Source organism: Salvelinus alpinus, chromosome 5 (assembly GCF_045679555.1).
Source record: "Salvelinus alpinus chromosome 5, SLU_Salpinus.1, whole genome shotgun sequence".
Taxonomy (NCBI): Eukaryota; Metazoa; Chordata; class Actinopteri; order Salmoniformes; family Salmonidae; genus Salvelinus; species Salvelinus alpinus.
This window is the reverse complement of record NC_092090.1, coordinates 78,481,750-78,503,571: the sequence shown is the minus strand read 5'-3', so window position 1 is coordinate 78,503,571 and position 21,822 is coordinate 78,481,750. Positions and strand designations below refer to the sequence as shown.

Here is a 21,822-nt window from a genome sequence, read left to right as displayed (position 1 = left end):
ATTGGCATTACTTTATCCATAGATACCCAAGATAGTGGTCCGCTCCACATGCCTTTGTTAAGTTGTTAGTGGGGTGCACTTTTTCTCTCACATAAGGAATGATGCAAAATGGCAAAAATAGCTACTAACATTTTTTCCTCATAGAAAGTGTCATCAATTCGATTTTAAAAGGTCATTTTAATTAACATGAAAAATGGAAAATCACTTTTTTATTTAGTTTGTATAAATATTTAAGTTGCTTGTGATCAGATTTGTAAATACAACTTTTTTTAAAGCAGGTTAAATTGGTTCCAACAACCTTGATGAAGTTACCTTGATGAAAAGTGATTAATTGCTTCAAAAACTGGTAAATTGAAACGCTTATCCCCTCTCGACGTATGATAAATTATGAACATTCAATGTGCAGAATAATGACCCTCTTATTGATCTGGACGTGTCTATATGTAGCTATATACTATATCTACTGTAGAGACTAGTGCTAGAGACTATAGTATATCTACTGTAGAGACTAGTGCCAGAGACTATACTATATCTACTGTAGAGACTAGTGCTAGACTATAGTACATCTACTGTAGAGTAGTGCCAGAGACTCTACTATATCTACTGTAGAGACTAGTGCCAGAGACTATACTATATCTACTGTAGAGAGTAGTGCCAGAGACCATACTATATCTACTGTAGAGACTAGTGCCAGAGACTATACTATATCTACTGTAGAGACTAGTGCCAGAGACTATAGTATATCTACTGAAGAGACTAGTGCTAGAGACCATAGTATATCTACTGTAGAGACGATACTATATCTACTGTAGAGACTAGTGCTAGCGACTAGTCTCATGTTAATGGGATCTTAAGGATACATCTTTCCTAAGTGCAATTGAAAAGAAGCCTTTTAGCTCATGATTACAATGAAGGAATATTTAGATATTAGATGTTTACTGTAACCCAGTTGTATATGAATGCCCTTTATATTTAAAAAGAAAATCTGCTGTCATATGTTGTCCCATAATGTTAATACAATATTGTATCTCTTGTTTTTGTGTGTGTGAAAGACATGGCCTATGCCATTGATAGCCATTCTGGAGAATCTCAGCATAGAAATGTGTGATTGGTAAAGAGTATGTGGACATTCTTTGACATTGAAGTCTATCATTTAAACCAGCTTGATGAAAGACTACCTAAATGGCAGTGGGGAGGGTGGTATACAGCACCTCAGTACACTAAAGATACAATATCCTAACATTTACAAGTTGAACTGGGCTATGCTATGAGGGAGATAGACTGATGAAGCCAAAGGTATGGTGGCCCTGCTGAGACAGAAAGGACTAAGTGGAAGGGGGTAGTGACTGGGGTGCAAGAGGGTTGGCTTTTTAACCCCGCTGAACTGTCCCTTACGGGTCTCCCATTAGGTTCCATTGGAAAAATCGGGTCTGCCCAGAAGAGCCGCCTCCCCCACAGTGCGCCAACACATCCCTGGCTCTGGCCCTGCTACAGTGGGGCCTGGCAGTCCCATCAGGGGCCCCTGCGACTTGTCCTCCAAAAAGAAAAAGGGACTGCTCTCCAAAGGGAAGAAACTATTGAAAAGACTTGGCGCTGTAAAATAACCCCTTCAAATACTTGAAGTATATTACCAACCACATAATTCATCTCCAACACTTCCATTACTGTAAATTCAGTCCTGTGAGAAGAAAAAATTGTCAAAATGTACAAATCTGTTGTATTCTAGAAACCTTATTTAAATTGCAGTATGTATTTTGAATATGGTTCAGGGACCTCATAGTTTGAAATTTAGTGTCATAAGCCAACCTCTGGTCATTTATGTTTTGCTATCTGAAGCAGAAGACTGCAACACGATGGATGATTTGAAATAGGTATGTAGGTCTGTTTGATGACGCTGTAGACCACAATGTTCCTCAGAGTAAGAGGGGTTTATACCATTCTCTCTTTAGGGCTGAGATCAAAGGATAGGGCTCAGAATGGCCAGTCAACATCATACTTGATAATACTGCTGGTGGCTCACCTTAACCAAACCTCCACATTGTAGTACCCATATTGATGCAAGGAAAATAGCAGTTTTAGGGTCAGGCAGCTGAGGTCATTTGAACTGTATAGGAGGTTTGCATGTTTTACCTAAACCATATCCAGAATAATAATTCCCACCCAACCTTTGAAAGCACATGCTAACTGATGGCCTTTTCTATCAGAACTCGAGGCTCAATTTGCATGCTTTGTCAGTGCATTTTTATGATACCGTGTATGAGCAATATTTGCTAAATGAATAGTAACAAAAAAAAGATTAACTTAAAACAGAATATTCAATACAAACCTAATTGTCACATTCGTACTCAGTTCAATTCGAGCCCAGGTACACATTTGACTAGTCACCACCTTAGCACCTGAAGTCACGATATGTGCAGTGGTAAAATATGCAAAATCTCCAGAAAGACTCGAGTCAGATTGGTCTGGAGAGAATTTGATAAGCAATTATCAATTCTTAACAGCAAGTGTCAGTTCTTCAGGCACACTGAAATAACTCTGGACAAGGACATTAGATAGGACAGGGTTTCAAGATTCAGTATATTTTTGTTGTTGAATTGTCATGAAATGCCTAGTTGAAACCAACCTCCATGTATTTGCCTTATAAATGCACAATGGTTTGTATTTTGTCCAGTGAGTGGAGCGTTATGTCCTGTATGCATTTAAGTCATTGCATTACTTCTGAAAATGTATTTGTAAATTATGTTGATCAAGACTAGTGATGTGCAGTTTATTACTTGTAAGAATGTTTTTTGGAGGACCTACGCATTAAAATGACATTCAAACGAAATTCAATACAAAAAAGTAAGGGGGGAATGTAAATGTGTATTTACGTTTTAATGTTTCACACTATTTTGGCACAAAAAGACAAATGAAAAAAATAAGGCACTTTATTTTGTTCTTCATGTTATACATGCAATGTATTTACTGCATTCACAATCCCATTTTGACACGTTTGTGTATAAGACAATGGATGTGAAAGAAATACAATTGAAGGCCAGTTTAATTAATTGTTTCCAGGATAAGTTGCAATCAGCAGTTGGTATTATTTTTTGTTTCAAACTAAGTTTTGTAGAGTACACTCCAAACTTGCAATTCTTGGAAGCAGGAAAATGTTTGACTTATGACAGAGACTAGGTTTGATTGAATAACCATCAGATAAAAGCCCTATATCAAGTTCTTACATAGAAATTGTGATTTCAACAAGACAAGTCTACCTCCATAATGACCCCTATAAATTCAACTAATTTGACTACAGGTTCACAGAAGTCAACTCTCCATTTCATATATTTGCAAAGGGTAGAAGTACTGTATTTGTGTAAGCACCCAACTAGCACAGAGTAGTGAATGTATGATTAATTGAAAGCCAATATATTTTATTTGTCAAAACTATCCATTAGGAGTATGCAGATGTCCAGCGTTCTAGTTTGTATGTGAAATGAAACCTTCCATCTGTTAACTCCTTACAATATTTTGTTAATCATTTCATCCTTCCATTCACTTTATATCACAGCTTTTTCTGGACTACACTACTTTCATGAGATTTGAACTGAGACTGCCAAAAAAGAATGTACGAAAAGCATTCTGTACAACTTTCTGTACAATTGTCGGTCATTGCTTCTATATATATATTGTTTTGACTGTTGCTCTTTTTGTACTTTGTCCATTTGTAAATTGTTTTTAAATGTTTATACTTGATTTTCAGACTGCCTTTTTTGTACATTAAAATTTATAATCAAACAGTGCAAAGCTTTCCCCATGGTGTCTTCAAAACCATAATGTTAAAAGTCTGCAATTGTGTGCTAGCTTTATGACAAAAAATATCAGCCTATATTGGTGGTTACAAAATATTGTGTGGGTGTGCATGTGCAAAAAAAATTATCAAATAAATTTCATATTTTGTAATGCTGTTTGCGCTGTGTTTTATTCACCAAATACCATGGTGCAACAGCAAAGTCAAAGGATTAAAGACTCGATTCAATCCAAATTGTTCAGCGCTGTACCACAATTTGAAATGTAAAGGTAATTTCTGATTGAGCGAACATTGCCTTTAAATTTCTATTGCGCTGTATGTAGTGGAGGTCTACAGCACTACGGATTAAATCAAGCCATAAACTTTAATATCAAAGTCCTGAGTATTGACAGAATCGAATTTCTCCAAAAAGGGAAAGGGAAGTATAATCATCAAAACTTCAAATACTAACTGCTAGACCAGGGGTATTCAACTCTTGCCCTACGAGTTCCAGAGCCTGCTGGTTTTCTGTTACACCTGATAATTAATTGCACCCACCTGGTATAACAGGTCTAAATCAGTCCCTGATTAGAGAGGAACAATGAAAAAAACACAGTGGAACTGGCTTTGAGGTCCAGAGTTGAGTTTGAGCATGCTAGACAGTAATGCAATAACAGTACTACAAAGTTAACTTTTACTGAAGGGTAATCAAATTAAACAAAACTTGATCCACAATTATTTTAATCAATTGATTTAACAGCATATTACTATTATAATTTTTTTTAAACAACATGTCATATACGTGCAACTTTGCGCCAAAGTTGAAACAATAATTTTTCAACCTAGACAATAACCTTAATGTTCACTGTGATATTGAACAAAGAGGTACAGTGCGTTCGGAAAGTAATCAAACCCCTTGACTTTTTCCACATTTTGTTATGTTCCAGCCTTATTCTAAAATGGATTAAATATTTTTTTCCCCTCAATCTACACAAAATACCCCATGATGACAAAGCAAAAACAGGTTTAGAAATTTTTGCAAATGTATTAAAAATAAAAAACAAACACCTTATTTACATACGTTTTCAGACCCTTTGCTATGAGACTCGAAATTGAGCTCAGGTGCATTCTGTTTCCATTGATCACCCTTCAGATGTTTCTACAACTTGATTAGAGTCCACCTGTAGTAAATTCAATTGATTGGACATGATTCAGAAAGGCACACACCTGTCTATATAAAAGGTCCCACAGTTGACAGTGGGACCTTATAGTTTGGAACCATCAAGACACTTCCTAGAGCCGGCCGGCCAAACTGAGCAATCAAGGGAGCGGGCCTTGGTCACAGAGGTGACCAAGAACCCGATGGAGCTCTGTCAGAGTGACCAGAGTTCCTCTGTGGAGATGGGAGGACCTTCCAGAAGGACAACCATCTCTGCAGCACTCCACCAATTAGACCTTTATGGTATGCCAGATGGAAGCCACTCCTCAGTAAAAGAAGGCAGCCGCTTGGAGTTTGCCAAAAGACACCTAAAGGACTCTGGGACCATGAGAAATAACATTCTCTGGTCTGATGATACCAAGATTTAACTCTTTGGCCTGAATGCCAAGCTTCACATCTGGAGGAAACCTGGCACCATCCCTATGGTGAAGCATGGTGGTGGCAGCATCATGCTGTGGGGATGTTTTTCCAGAGGCAGGGACCGGGAGACTAGTCAGGAGAGGCAAAGATTAACAGAGATCCTCAATAAAAACTTGCTCCAGAGCGCTCAGGACCTCAGACTAGGGCGAAGGTTCCTCTTCCAACAGGACAACGACCCTAAGCACACAGCCAAGACAACGCAGGTGTGGCTTCGGGACAAGTCTCTGATTGTCTTTGTGGCCCAGCCAGAGCCCGGACTTGAACCTGGTTGAACATCTCTGGAGACCAGAAAATAGCTGTGCAGTAACGCTCCCCATCCAACCTGACAGAGCTTGAGAGGATCTGCAGAGAAGAAATGGGAGAAACTCCCCAAATACAGGTGTGCCAAGCTTGTAACGTCATACCCAAGAAGTCTTGAGGTTGTACTCGCTGCCAAAGGTGCTTCCACAAAGTACTGAGTAAAGAGTCTGAATACTTACATATTTTTGCTTTGTCATTATTGGGTATTGCGTGCAAATTGATGAGAAAAACAGCAATTTAATAAATTTTTAGAATACGGCTGTAACGTAACAAAATGTGGAGAAAGTCAAGGGGTCTTTCCAAATGCACTGTACAGCCAAAATAAAAGCTGAGGTAGCAAACTTCTCAAAACAGTCTCATACCATGTCACACAAATAAAACACCTTGCAATGACCATCTACAAATATTTTTTCAAATAAAACAGTAGCATAAAACAGAAGAGAATCAAATTGCTGAAGTATAAAAAAATAAAAATGGTTTCACTCTCCTGTAAATTGGGGAATATCCTAACCACTTTACCCCTAAATAAATTCAGTCAATTTCCTGAACAAAAATCAAACAGTTTCAAGGAAACCAAGTTCTCCAATGTACTCTTTAGGTAGCTTGTGCTCTCTTACAGGTAGTAGAGGAAGTCATCCAGGTTCATGTTGGGCTCTCTGTGGATGCTCTGGCCCACCAGGAAGGCCAATTTGTGGGCGTATTGACAGGGTGCAGGCACCCGGATGATTCCCTGGAGATAAGCACACAGAAAACCAATGACATGCATACCCTCAATATACTACTTACTATCATGTCCGAAATAAACAATACTCAACAATATAGCAATCAATAATCAATATGATAGAGCAGTAGTCTTCAGCTAGGAATGTTTGCAATACAACTAGCTACGAGAATCCAGCCTACCTGCCAGTTGTAGTACATGTGGCAGAGTTTGTAGGTTAGTCGCTGCATGTGGTCAGGCTTCAGTCCGCTGCTGTCGTACACCACATTGTAGTGGGTTGGGGAAACACTGCCCATGCGGACGGCCTGGCTGACGATGAAGAAGTCGTACCTGAAAAGGAAAGACAGACAATAAGGATACGCAGTCACATATGATTACATTTCCACGATTGATAAATCAGTCAATGATCATACCATTCTGGGCGGGTGACCTCAGTATCGATGCATGTTCCAGGGGGAGGGTTGGTCAGCTTGCCATCGATGCGGGCAAAGAACCTGGAACTGATGCGCTTCTTCACAACCACCAAGGTGAGTTTGGGTCTAGGAGGGGGTAACACAGGAAAGAACAATATCAGCAATAGAATGACTGTTGATTGAAATGGAGTCAATACAGTGGCGAGTTTCTAGAATAGATCGTCTCTTACGCGTAGTCGTGTCCCATGGTCTTGATGGACTCCATGATCTGTGGCACTTCGTAGTTGACAACGCTCTGCAGCATCCCGTCTCCCACTCCGTCTCTGTACACAATGATACGTGACGGCAGGCAGTTGTTGTGCTTCAGCCACGCCTTCAGGGCACCTGGAAAAGAGCCTGCTGTCAGGATACTGGGGATCATGGTCACAAACTTCAATAGGGATAAAACCCTTTCAGCCCTAGACTTTGAAAAAGCTGTCACAAATGTGACTCACTAAATTGGCTCAAATGGATCCTAGAAAAATACTTGGAAGTGAGCTTTTAATAGTTCCTTTTATGTAACAAGTGTTTGATTTGACTGAACATGCCTTGCAGCGCCACCTTGAGTCCGTCCATGATCTCCTGTCCACGGTTCTGCAGCACACACTTTGAGAACCACCTGGGAAATCAGAGGTATGTCCCATTAGTTTAATTGTTAACTCATTCATCATAATATCAGCTTCTGCCATCACACTCTTTGCTTGGCAACAAACCCTGATGGGAAAGTGTCCATGCATGCCTCCTGGCCATAAGGACACATACCTGGACATGCCCTGGTTAAGACTGGCCACCAGAGCTCCAATTGATCTCTTGCCAGCAGCCGTGTCGTGGTAGCAGTCAATGCCCACAATCATCAGCTGCTTCAGCTGTAAAACAGGGAGGTAAGGTGTTTATGTCTTTCAAGTGTAACGGCTTAGCATAGGCACATTCTTCCATTGAAATACATGGGGTGCATTTTATTTGTGCGTGTGTCTTACTGGGATCTCCACGCTCCACAGCTCTCCTCCCATCTTGCAGTTAATCTGCAGGGCGATCTTGGTGGCCACAGTCATGAGGGCCTGTTGTTTGGCGAGGGTGCGGGCCACCACACACTGGCTGGGTGTGGGGCAGTCCACACACAGATACTTCTTCACACTGTCGTACTTGTCCTTTCTGTTGCTGGGCAAGACCACCACCACCTTAGGAAGGAACCAAACACAACTGACAGATTCTTGACAGATAGCTGCAACATGTTTGTAATAACACCATGACAGTCATGTTTAGCCAGACTTTAGCTGAGTGACTACTGACCATCTGGGTTTCTTTCTTAACATTCTGCTGCAGAGCCCTGAGCAGAGACTCCTGGCGGTCCTCGTACTCCACCCTGGAAGAATGGAATGTTATGTCAACTCTGGGATCAAGTCATTTCTCTGGTGAGAAATGGAATACCAAGTGAAGCCTACAACTGGGTAGTGCAGTTCTCTGGATCTTACTCTCTGTGTGTGTGTGTGTGTGTGTGTGTGTGTGTGCACTCACATGATGGCCCTCTGCATGCGGATGCCCAGGGGTGTGGAGACCTTGTTGAGGGTCTGCAGGAGGGCCTGGGCCACATCATTGTTCCTGCGGGTGAAGAACATTAACCAGTTCTCCAGTGGTCGGCAACTGATCAGTGGGATGCCTCTCATTTCCTTGGACCAGTCTGCTTGCCAGGGGTTGTACTCATACTAGGAGAAAATACAAGAAATAGCAGTTACATTACATTTGCTGAAAATACCATACTTCAAACATTGAAAGTTAACCTGTTAAATCAGGAAAGTGCAGGAAGACGCCCCACCCCCATATTCTAATATAAACAACACTAAAACTTTGATTTTGTGTTGTATTAACCTGTCTGGGAACCCCTCGCCAACAGCCAGTGAAATTGCAGGGCGCCAAATTCAAACAGAAATCTCATAATTCAAATTTCTCAAACATACAAGTATTATACACCATTTAAAGATAAACTTCTCATTAATCCAACCACAGTGTCCGATTTCAAAAAGGCTTTTCGGCGAAAGCACAACATATCATAATGTTAGGTCAGCACCTAGTCACAGACAGCATACAGCCATTTTCCAACCAAAGAGAGTAGTCACAAAAAGCAGAAATAGAGAAAATTCATCACTAACCTTTGATATTCTTCATCAGATGACACTCCCGGGACAACATGTTACACAATACATGTATGTTTTGTTTGATAAAGTTCATATTTATATCCAAAAACCTCAGTTCACATTTGGCTTTGCCTCCAAAACATCCCGTGAATTTGCACAGAGCCACATCAATTTACAGAAATACTCATAATAAACTTTGATAAAAGATACAAGTATTATGCACAGAATTATAGATATACTTCTCCTTAATGCAACTGCTTTGTCAGATTTCAAAAAAGCTTTACGGAAAAAGCAAACCATGCAATAATCTGATTACGGCGCTCAGAGACCAAAACAAGCCAAACAGATACCCGCCATGTTGTGGAGTCAACAGAAGTCAGAAATAGCATTATAAATATTCACTTACCTTTGATGATCTTCATCAGAATGCACTCCCAGGAATCCCAGTTCCACAATAAATGTTTGTTTAGTTCGATAAAGTCCATAATTTATGTCCTAATACCTCCTCGTTGTTCGAGCCTTGAGTTCACAAATTCAAATTCATGACGCGCGATCACTAGGTCCAGACGAAAAGTCAAAAAGTTCCGTTAAAGTCCGTAAAACATGTCAAACGATGTATAGAATCAATCTTTAGGATGTTTTTAACATAAATAATAATAAACAATAATGTTCCAACCGGAGAATTCCTTTGTCTTTAGAATTGCAATGGAACTCAGGTCGCTCTCAAGTGTGCGCGCGTGATCAGCTCATGGCACTCTGGCAGACCTGTTAATCAGCTCTCATTCGCCCCCACTTCACAGTAGAAGCCTCAAACAAGGTTCTAAAGACTGTTGACATCCAGTGGAAGCCTTAGGAAGTGCAATATGACTCCATAGACACTGTATATTCGATAGGCAATGAGTTGAAAAACTACAAACCTCAGATTTCCCACTTCCTGGTTGGATTTTTCTCAGCTTTTCGCCTGCCATATGAGTTCTGTTATACTCACAGACATCATTCAAACAGTTTTAGAAACTTCAGAGTGTTTTCTATCCAATACTACTAATAATATGCATATATTAGCATCTGGGCCTGAGTAGCAGGAAGTTTACTCTGGGCACGCTTTTCATCCGAACGTGAAAATGCTGCCCCCTAGCCCTAACAGGTTTTAAACAACAATAAAACGTTCATTTTGTGTTGGATTATTTACTGTTCTGGAACCCTGCACAATCCTTTCCGCAGGGAGGACTCTGCCTGTGAGGCTCAGGAGTTTGTTGTCAAAGTTGAGTCCCCAGGTATTCAGCTCTGTCTGGGCCTCTGTGTTCCTTCAAAAGAAAGAGATGATCAGTATTGTAATCAATCAAAACTGGGGAATAGAAACCACAGACATTAAACTTACTGGTGGATGTTCCCAACGAAGCGGTTGAGCCGCCCCTCCCTCTGCTCTGGAGTCAGTCTGGTGTGGGTGGACAGGTCCTTCATGATGTTGAAGTCAGCACGCATCTTGTCAGTCAGGCCTTTTGAAGAGTGGTTTGATCACATAATACTTGGCACGACAGTACATTTAACACTTAAAAAACATTTCCAGTGTTTTGTTATAGTCAGTGGTACCTGTGAGGTAGCAGAACTCTGGGACAAGCATGGCCGGCCCTTGGGGCGGTCCTCCAGAAGGACCAATCTTCTTCATATGGCTGATCAGAAGCACCTGGTTGCCGTCAGTGATGTCCAGACCATATTGCTGAAGAGAAATTAAACCACCATTAGTTCAGTCAAGGTTCCATTAAGTGACAACAGCTCATACGCGTGTGTGTGGGACAAAACCTACGGCCTTGTAGTAGTCTTTGAAAGAAATCTCAGAGTCTCCCCTCTTGAATGTGTTGTTGGGAGTATGGTCCCACGCAATGTCATCAATCCTGTAGGTTTTGTTGTTGTACCTAAGGGAAATTATGCATTTACATTAGGATGAAGCCTAATTTTCCATTGTTAATTCATGTCATTGTTACCCATGGCAGAATCTTAACATGTTATCAATAGTGCGTATGTGAAATACATGGAAGCAAAGACCATAGCCCTTTACACTCGTACTCGGGGTTGAAAAATGGCAGTTGGCCACTAACATGCTATACATGACGTCGGAGCTCTGGCTCTCCGCTTTATGGCGCTGTATGGGTTTTGACTGACAAAGATTCTGAACTTGAGCACCTCACACAACAAGAAATTGCCCCCATCCCTCCCGGTAACTGACCAGCATTTTTTGTTGTTTGAGTGAGGGAAATGCTGTAAATTGATGACTATGTATTTTGAAAGATGAGACGTTGAGGATTATAATAAACACAGCTTTGATGTCATACAAGCCAGCCAAACAACTGTGAGTCCAAATGTGCATATACAGTGTTAACGTTTAACATCACTGTGTTTGATGTACAGTTACAAGATGACATGGCTTCATACACTGGGTTGTTTTTAACAGAATGTGCTTGTTTGTTTATTGTGAAGAAAACTCCCCGAAGCACACGCACCTGAATGCACTCATGACCAGGGGTTGGTTCAGGGAACTGACCAGAGAACTGTAAAATAAATACCTTTTTCAAGGAACAGAAACGGAACCTGTAACCATACTGTAATCCATACTATTCCGGAACAGAACCGTTATTTTAAAAGCATGGGAAGCAGTTAACGTTATTTTATGTTCCAGACTTTTTTCTAGTCCCACAACAAAATGCCTATTCAAAGCCCTCACGCTGTCCCTTAGAAACTTATTCCAGTGTCTGCCTTCAAGCTGAAAATCTTTGCCTGTTTAGGCTACCTGCCCCGCCCACCTCCAAAGCATAGGCTACTGTATTGAGGTAACAAGCTTGATTCAGAAGATAGGGAGAGATTTTTAATTAGCGAGAGAAGAATGGATTAATTTCCAATGCTAGTTCAGGATACTATAGGCCTAGTTATAACGTTTCACGTGGGATTTACAAAGACGTGTTTTTAATTCTGGTGTCGCACAGAAGCTTGTTAGCTAGCAAGGTCAAGCGTGTTAGTGCGCTAGCTCGAAGGACACTCAGTTACCCCATAGAAGCCACTCACAGGTATAATTCTGTGGGCCTAATATGTCATAACAAGATGCCTAAGCGAGTCAAGCCTCCTCCTCAACCCATCCGCAAAATTTGGCATCTTGCACCAGGCTACACTTGTCTGTTCATCACACATGTAAACAGCTAGCTTGCCTTCTCCATCTGCACTGATTGAAGTAATTTAATGAGCTGTAAATGTAAAAAATAATTAAAATGGTGAATAAAAAAATAAAAAAAGGAACGCTATAAACTCAGGGCCCTGTGCAACTGGGTCCTGGACTTCATGACGGGCAGCCGCCAGGTGGTGGAGGTAGGTAACAACATCTCCACTACTCTGCTCATTAACACAAAGGCCCCACAAGGGTACATGCTCAGCCCTGTACTCCCTGTTCACCCATGACTGCGTGGCCACGCAAGCCTCCAACTCAATCATGGAGTTTGCAGACGACAACAGTGGTAGGTAGGCTTGATTACCAACAACGACGAGAAAGCCTACAGGGAGGTGAAGGCCCTGGCGGAGTGGTACCAGGAAAATAACCTCTCCCTCAACAAAACAAAGGAGCTGATTGTGGACGGGGGTTGGAGCACGTCCTCACCATTCTTCGGCGTACACATCACTGACAATCTGAAGAAATTCGGCTTGGCCCTCAACATACATACCACGCGGGTTAAGTGCGCGTTGCAAAATAAATGTACACATACATGTTATTCTATCATCGCACCGTCAACAAACATCTGCGTAGCCAGGCGTTAAAATAGAACTTGGTTCTATTTGTGAAGCTTAACGCGCTGGAAGTCCCGGCTCTCCCATCTCCTCATTGGTTTTTAGGAGCATATACCCACGTGGATGATTGAACGATTAACTGAGGTCCACACTCCAGTCCAGATGGTGGTGGTAGTGCACCTTAAAGTTGGTTGCCAACCGCCATAAAGTTCAAAGAAGACTGGAGGAGAGATTACTAGAATCTAACTCGCTTTACCCTTTTATCTGTGGATTAATTGTCAGAGTAGAGGACCTTGAGCATTTCAGGTAAAATAACAACCCAGCTAGCAACAGCAAACTACCGAACTAAAGTGCCTTGATTGTTAAATTATTTTCGACCTGTCCCCAAATTAATATGGTTGGTTCATAGTTCGTTTGATATTTCAACCTGCATGTCCTGATCGCGTCTAGTGTGGATGGATAAAATAAACATCACCGGGGGCACACTGCCCGCCCTCCAGGACATTTACAGCACCCGGTGTCACAGGAAGGCAAAAAAGATCATCAAGGACATTAACAACCCAAGCCAAGGCCTGTTCACCCCGCTATCATTCAGAAGGCTAGGTCAGTACAGGTGCATCAAAGCAGGGACTGAGAGACTGAAAAACAGCTTCTATCTGAAGGCCATCATACTTAGTCACCACTAGACGGCCTCAGCCCAGTACCCTGCATTCGGAAATCTCTTTATCCACATTTTGTTATGTTACAGCCTTATTCTAAAATGTATTAAATAATTGTTTTCCCTCAATCTACACGCAACACCCCATAATGACAGAGCGAAAACAGGTTTAGACATTTTTACAAATTCATTAAAAATAAGTATTTACAGTTGAAGTCAGAAGTTCACATACACTCATTTTTCAACCACTCCACAAATTTCTTGTTAACAAACTGTAGTTTTGGCAAGTCAGTTAGGACATCTACTTTGTGCATGACACAAGTCATTTTTCCCAACAATTGTTTACAGACAGATTATTTCACTTATTCACTGCATCACAATTCCAGTGGTTCAAATGTTTACAAGTTGACTGTGCCTTTTAACAGATTGGAAAATTCCAGAAAATTATGTCATGGCTTGAGAAGATTCTGATAAGCTAATTGACATCATTTGGGCTAATTGACATCATTTGAGTTAATTGGAGGTGTACCTGTGGATGTATTTCAAGGCCTACCTTCAAACTCAGTGCCTCTTTGCTTGACATCATGGGAAAATCAAAAGAAATCAGCCAAGACCTCCACAAGTCTGGTTCATCCTTGGGAGCAATTTCCAAACGCCTGAAGGTACCACGTTCATCTATACAAACAATAGTACGCAAGTATAATCACCAAGAGACCACGCAGCCATCATACCGCTCAGGAAGGAGACGCGTTCTGTCTCCTAGAGATTAACGTACTTTGGTGCGAAAAGTGCAAATCAATCCCAGACCAACAGCAAATGACCGTGTGAAGATGCTGGAGGAAACAAGGTCAAAAGTATCAATATCCACAGAACAAAACGAGTCCTATATCGACATAACCTGAAAGGCCACTCAGCAAGGAAGAAGCCACTGCTCCAAAACTGCCCTAAAAAAGCCGGACTACGGTTTGCAACTGCACATGGGGACAAAGATCGTACTTTTTGGAGAAATGTCCTCTGGTCTGATGAAACAAAAATAGAACTGTTTGGCCATAATGACCATCGTTATGTTTGGAGGAAAAAGGCGGAGGCTTGCAAGCCAAAGAACACCATCCGAACCGTGAAGCACGGGGGTGGCAGCATCATGTTGTGGGGATGCTTTGCTACAGGAGTGACTGGTGCACTTCACAAAATAGATGGCACCACGAGGAAGGAAAATTATGTGGATATATTGAAGCAACATCTCAAGACATCAGTCAGGAGGTTAAAGCTTGGTCGCAATTGGGTCTTCCAAATGGACAATGACCCCAAGCATACTTCCAAACTTGTGGCAAAATGGCTTAAGGGCAACAACGTCAAGGTATTGGAGTGGCCTTCACAAAGCCCTGACCTCAATCCCATAGAAAATTTGTGGGCAGAACTGAAAAAGTGTGTGCGAGCAAGGAGGCCTACAAACCTGACTCAGTTACACCAGCTCTGTCAGGAGGAATGGGCCAAAATTCACCCAACTTATTGTGGGAAGCTTGTGGAAGGCTACCCGAAACGCTTGACCCAAGTTAAACCATTTAAAGGCAATGCTACCAGATACTAATTGAGTGTATGTAAACTTCTGACCCACTGGGAATGTGATGATATAAATAACAGCTGAAAGAAATCAATCACTTCCAACTTCAACTGTACATAAGTATTTAGACCCTTTGCTATGAGACTCAAAACTGAGCTCTGGTGCATCGTGTTTCCATTGATCATCCTTGATATGTTTCTACAACTTCATTTGAGTCTTTCTGTGGTAAATTAAATTGATTGGACATGATTTGGAAAGGCACTCACTTGTCTATATAAGGTCCCACCGTTGACAGTGCATGTCAGAGTAAAAACCAATCTAGGTCTAAGGAATTGTCCATAGAGCTCTGAGACAGGATTGTGTCGAGGCACAGATCTGAGTAAGGGTACAAAAAACGTCAGCAACATTGAAGGTCCCCAAGAACACAAGGGCCTCCATCATTCAGGGGCGGCAGGTAGCCTAGTGGTTAGAGCATTGCACCATTAACCAAAAGGTTGCTAGATCAAATCCCCGAGCTGACATGGTAAAAATCTGTCCTTCTGCCCCCGATCAAGGCAGTTAACCCACTGTTCCTAGGTGGTCATTGTAAATAAGAATGTGTTCTTAACTGACTTGCCTAGTTAAATAAAGGTTAAATAAAAAAAAATGCTTAAATGGAAGAAGTTTGGAACCACCAAGACTCTTCCTAGAGCTGGCTGCCCAGGCAAACTGAGCAATCATGGGTGAAGGGCCTTGGTCAGGGAGGTGACCAAGAACCAAATGGTCATTTTGACAGTGCTCCAGATTTCCTCTGTGGAGATGGGAGAACCTTCCAGTAGGACATCCATCTCTGCAGCAGTCCACCAATCAGGCATTTATGGTAGAGTCGGAATCCAGACGGAATCCACTCCTCAGTAAAGGGCACATGACAGCCCACTTGGAGTTTGCCAAAAGGCACTTAACGGGATTCAGACCATGAGAAACACAATTTTCTGGTCTGATGAAACCAAGATTGAACTCTTTGGCGTCACGTCTGGAGGAAACCAGGCACCGCTCATCACTTAGCCAATACCATCCCTACGGCGAAGCATGGTGGTGGCAGCATCTGTGGGGATGCTGTGGGGATGTTTTTCCAGCAGCAGGAACCGGGAGACTATTCAAGATCGAGGGAAAGATGAACGGAAAAAAGTACAGAGAAACCCTTGATGAAAACCTGCTCCAGGGCATTCAGGACCTCAGACTGGGACGAAGGTTCACCTTCCAACAGGACAACGACACTAAGCACACAGCCAAGACAATGCAGGAGTGGCTTCGGAACAAGTCTCTGAATGTCATTGAGTGGCCAAGCCAGAGGCTGGACTTGAACCTGATCTAACATCTCTGGAGAGACCTGAAAATAACTGTGCAGTGACGCTCCCCATTCAACCTGACAGCGTGTGAGAGGATCTGCAGAGAAGAATGGGAGATAATACAGGTGTGCCAAGCTTGTAGCGTCATACCCAAGAAGACTCAAGGCTGTAATCGCTGCCAAAGGTGCTTCAACAAAGTACTGAGTAAAGGGTCTGAACACTTGTGTAAATGTGAGTTTAAAAATTCTTAATACATTTGCGCACAAAAAAAAAACTTTTGCTTTGTCATTTTGGGGTATTGTGTGTAGATTAAATATATATATATATTTTTTTTTTATTGCCTTGCAAAAGCGTAACACTAAGATCCTATTTTATAACTTTGCTAGTAATGTTGTCAATAGAACAAGCTTTCAAATCATGCCCACCTGACCTAGATTGCGATTTATAATGGACTGTTTTTGGATTGCGTAAACAACAGTAACTGTGTGATGGTGGGGATGCAGAGTTGTGTTCCAAAGTAAACTACAAATGTGAATGCTCCAGTTCGTCAACGGCACAGCTAGTAGAGCTCAAAAATATACATTACTGTTGAATGTAGGCAACAACATCTCCACTACCGTGCTCTTTAACACAAAGGCCCCACAAGGGTGCATGTTCAGCACCCCCCTGTACTCCCTGTTCACCCATGACTTTTATGGGTGCATTGAAACTGCTTAGGAACTGTACACACTTTGGAAAGGTGGGTGGCTACTTGGAGACACCAGTTAGTCCTCTCACTCAAACCCTTGTAATTTGTTGGTCATATGTCACACCTACCCCACATTTTCCAGGAATAGTCTTATGTTACTGAATGTATCCAGAGTATTTTCAGATTGTCATCAACAAATGTGAAAAGTACAGAAAATGTTATATCAAGTGTAATGTTTGGATTTAGTCTTGTGTCAGTCAGGTGAACTGTTGTGTACTCACCTTCGGTCTAATAATTTTCCCATTATCTATGAACTGTTCCCTTTCAATTGCTACCATGGCTATGCATATGTTTTACATATTTATTCTGTAAGAAAAATGTCAATTTAGCCTTATCCATATAGGCCAATTCCCAGAAGTGTAAAGGGATAACACTTTTCAAGCAGTTGTTCCCTATGCCAAGATTAACAGATTTAGGATTTAATCCGATTAGACTCCTGTAGTTCAGTATTGAAGACACTATAGTAATGGGTCTTACTTGGTGAGGACGATGAGTCCCACCAGCTCCTTGGTGCAGGCCTCTGGGAAGCGCTGATCTCCACTCTGCTGCCTGAGGCCCATCATGAAGCTGAGCACCGTCTCACTGCGCAGCACCTTGTGGCTCACGTCCGTGCACAGCATGATGCTGGACTCGTACTGGAGGATGGTGGAAGTAAAACCGGGCCAGATGGTCAGCCTGAAGAACACACACAGCACACAGTGAAAAACGCCAAAAGACATCACACTGCTTAATTCTGGATCTATAGTCTCCATAGAGTCCACTGTTGAGGCTAGTGAAATACAGACCTGTGCTGTGGGATATTAAGTGGGTCTGTTGGGTTGTAGTAATGGCGTCCAATCTGCTGCATGTTCAGCATCCTCAGCACTCTGAAAACAAGAACAGACAACTGTTAGGCAATGATGGAGTAGAGCCACGGTTAGGGTTTTAGTGTTAACATGTCACTGTCCACTATTTTACAGATATGGAATATTATTTTCAGAGTTTTGAAACTCAAAGCTGTGAACACGACAATGACCCTTCAGTAGGTGTTCTGACCTTCTGAAGATGATGTTGTAGAACTGCAGGCACACTGGAGAAGTGGGGGGCAGCTCATTGGTCAGAGTGACAGTGATCTGGACTTTCTCACCCATTCTGGTCTCACTGTACAGCACAGTCTCCTATAAACAAAAAAAGTGTATCTAAAGACCCAGCAGATTTAGAATAATCTATTAATTTAAGTCTAAAAAGCAACTAGGTGCCAAACAGCCTTTTATGTTGTTTAACAGAAACTTAAAGCTGCAATATGCAACTTTTTGGGCACCCCCAACCAAATTCACATAGAAGGTTTGAGTCTTAGTTTCGGGTTTTGTACAAGACAATATTTTGGTATTTTAAAATATTTTAGTGGTTTAGATGGTACAATGATTATTGTTTTGTCAAACTAAAATTAAGCAAACTATTAGAATTTTAGCAATCAGGAAAAGGCAGAGCGATTTCTGCATATTGCACCTTTAACTGTAAATCCCATGTTACACAGGAAGTTAGTACTAAATTACATCACTACATAAAGCCACCAGAGGAATAGTGCCCTCCAGTGTACTGTACCGTGTTGTGCAGTTTGTGAGGCAGGAAGAGGAGGGCTCCATCAAAGGTGCGAGCTTTGCCTAGTGTCTCCTCATGCTGATACATGAGGGCAGAACGTAGGCGCCGTGACTCCATGACAGGCTTGAAGTCCACATGGTACTGGTACAGCACCCACTGAGGGCGGGACAGGATCTTGAAGAAGTTGGCTTTCAGCTCAATGGGAGAGCCAGAAAAACCTGAGGAAATATCAAAGGTTACCGTTAAACCTGACTGCAGCCAGGGCAATTTTAATTTCGAAATCTTTACTAAATGATTTAGCTCAGTAACACTTTGGGGGTTTTTAAATAAGGATGTATCATGGCAATTCCTGTCAAACCATGTAGTCATAAGCCATTTACACACCAGACTTGGACTCTCTCACATGCTCCATGGCCTGCCTGGTGTTGATTCCTGCATCATGAAAGTCACGACGCCGTCCACCTCTCTCTCCAATCTTCACCTGCTGAAACCCTGCAGATATCTGAATAACGGCTGTGAAAAAACAAAACACGAATTATTTAAGTCAGCCTTCTATCGTTCATTGTAAATGTATGCACAGCATTTTTTCATTTCCATTAAATTCAGCTATCCATAATCAGTTGTTTTGGGAGTTAATTGTCATATTAGATGATCCAGAGGAAAAGCGCACTGCACCTTCGGAGGACACAGCCCCTGGGGCAGTTCTCTGTCTTCCTCGACCCACAAGCTCACCCTCAGAGGGGGGAGCTTCACGTGCTGTCTCCTGAAAGGGTGTCTGCAGGTAAGATCAGACTCATATCAGATAAGACAACTGTAATTTCTTACATTTGATTAACAAACACCTTAAGATCCAAGTACTTTAATTATTTCATCAAAACGAAAGTGTTAAAATTTACTACTCCAGGCCCTAGTTAACAGATAGCATATTAACTAGTTGCTCATGCAGACTAACCATGCCAGGTGCCGCAGTCTCTTGACCGCGCGCTCGGCCCCTTGATCGTGCTCGTGCACGGCCAGTCATTTTCAGCTTCTAAAACCTGGAGAAGACAGTGTTATTGCAAAGAATTTACCCATTTACTAAAATATTTTGATAACTATGTTCATTGTAAGATAGCTAATTGGTAGCTGGTTTAGCTCGCTAATAGTGTCAACCAAGTTTGAGCACATACATCAAAGTCACTTGCAACACATTTACTTGCCAAAGCCTAGCTAGACCAACAAAAACAGTACCTGAGCCAACTATTAGAATTATTTCAACAACAAATAGTGAAGAGAAATTGGTTGACAAAGGTAAAAGCACGCGCTGGGAAGTGGCTGGCTAGCTACTTCCACAATGAAGTAAAAAGATGCATGGCAGGCACATGGCCCCTTAAAGCTAGTTTAGCTAGCTAGCATTGGAGTGACTGCTAACTATCTTTGCACATTAAATTGACAAAAAAAACACGTTTCATTACAACTTATTTTCAACAAGCTCACACGATAAGTTTTCGTGATGTCTAAAAAACCCCCAACAAGAATGTTGTTTAGCTAGCCAGCCAACATTTTCTAGCTAACTCACGTTAGCGCTAACATTAGTTGACAACATTTAACGTACAAAATTCAATTCATGTAAATTAACAGATTCCATTCTTCACATGAAGTTAATGTATACACTTAACGTCTATCAGAATCTTTGGTGATTTATGTAAATATGATATCAATATTTCTACCTACTTACAAACTCAACCTAGACAAAGAACGAATCAGTAGCAGCGATTAAATTTTTGTCTTGCTTGAACGCAGTATGTGTAGGTCTTCTCACTTCAAAGTATTACTACGCTCGTCAAATTTGCGAATGAAATGAACAGTTCAACGCGTAACATCTTATTTTAAAACATATTTTACTAATTGGATAAAATATGTTTGTTTTCAAGTAAAAAATGGATCCAAAAATTCTAACTATACATATGTGCAAAACGGAGGAGAGAAAGATATATATTGGAATGGAAAGATAATAGATAATAAATAAGCGGAGTGATCTTCATGACCTTGAAAGTTTTCAGTATACCTCTCGCACCTGCCAGCTGCAATTTTACAAATATCCACCAGATGGAGATAAAGTACAGGCCTGGCAGCTACACAAACCGACATAAACCCATGTCTATACATCGGCCTAGTAGACTACATGATTATAATCTAGACATACTTTTATAATTTCTAGAAAATAAACTCTTATCTTGTTGACATCATAAAACACATTTTTTTCATAATAATACACAGGGTGGTGTCATTCAAAAGCCCAAGGAACACACATCATCTTAAATTATATCAGGCCTACTCACTACTCATGCCCTATAATTAATAACATAAGAATTGTCTTGTGTTTGGATGTGTTGTGCTATTCAAAATTAAGTATCCAACATAGTCCAATAATCTGGAATTATAATTTATTCCATAGCAAATACCTAATTTATTTATCAGAATCTAGCCTTAAACTCAGAGATGTGTTTTGATACTGTCAGAGATTATACTTGGTAGAAGTCCCCCTACTGTGCCACTTTGGTCTGTTTCATCACCATGATTTGTTTTGATGTTGACTAGATCAATGGGAAATGCCTGTTTCGGCGGAGCACATTGCTCAACATGGATTCTGGATGGACATGTATCTAATTTCCTCTGGATGTTCAAAGGAAAAGTGATCTAGGGGTTGTGCGATTTTCCCCGATAAATTGCTGCTGATGTTAGTGTTGTGCTTGCATCATCTCAGTTTTTGATGAGCTGTTTTGGTAAGCAAAGAATAATGAGGAAGCATGGATAGTGAAACTTTTAACAGAGCCTGAAGTTTTTTTCCTTGCAGCCCAGACTCTCCAATCATCTAGCTGTGATACCTAAACTTTGCCACTGTCATCCCTTCTAATTCTGTATGCCCATTGTTCTTTTCATAGGAGCAATCTCTCTTGGTTCTATCAAACATTACTGTGCATAATTTGTTTAATGACTTCCTCTTACATTGGTTTTTACATGCACAAGTGGGCAAACAGACCATCATGTACTAAGTACTCACCCATAGTTACTGGAGGCCAGAACTTTCCTGAAGACTGGGATGGACCATTCCTTTTCTTCTTTCGGAGCTCCTCTTGACATTGATAAAATATGTTAATGATTGTGTGACAGTCACTTTTATTT

The 21,822-nt window shown here is 41.3% G+C and overlaps 2 protein-coding genes across 3 annotated transcripts in view; one reads left to right on the top strand and one right to left on the bottom strand.

The window, feature by feature from the left end:
• LOC139576869 (syntaxin-2-like) overlaps window positions 1–3,942 on the top strand; it is a 155,118-nt gene extending 151,176 nt beyond the window's left edge. Inside the window, exons 36-37 of the mRNA XM_071403415.1 lie at window positions 279–346; window positions 1,410–3,942. Coding sequence (XP_071259516.1) covers window positions 279–317 — 39 coding nt within the window. The 3' untranslated portion in view covers window positions 318–346; window positions 1,410–3,942. The remainder of the gene's footprint in view (window positions 1–278; window positions 347–1,409) is intronic.
• A 193-nt stretch (window positions 3,943–4,135) lies between these two features.
• piwil1 (piwi-like RNA-mediated gene silencing 1) lies at window positions 4,136–20,491 on the bottom strand. 2 transcript variants are annotated; one of them, XM_071403421.1, is made up of 21 exons: window positions 20,371–20,491; window positions 19,610–19,694; window positions 19,333–19,432; window positions 19,042–19,170; window positions 18,661–18,875; window positions 18,112–18,233; window positions 17,862–17,942; window positions 17,554–17,751; window positions 10,818–10,926; window positions 10,604–10,730; window positions 10,392–10,509; window positions 10,203–10,317; window positions 8,397–8,584; window positions 8,172–8,244; window positions 7,859–8,059; window positions 7,644–7,747; window positions 7,430–7,500; window positions 7,073–7,226; window positions 6,843–6,968; window positions 6,612–6,759; window positions 4,136–6,438 (listed from the first exon to the last, which is right to left on the bottom strand). In XM_071403421.1, exons 2-21 carry the CDS (start codon window positions 19,676–19,678, stop codon window positions 6,322–6,324), a joined length of 2,565 nt encoding a protein of 854 aa, XP_071259522.1. In that variant the 5' UTR covers window positions 19,679–19,694; window positions 20,371–20,491; the 3' UTR covers window positions 4,136–6,321. The 2 variants fall into 2 exon arrangements, with proteins under 2 accessions (XP_071259522.1, XP_071259521.1); XM_071403420.1 differs by having other exon boundaries at window positions 20,375–20,491.
• Window positions 20,492–21,822: the final 1,331 nt, after the last annotated feature.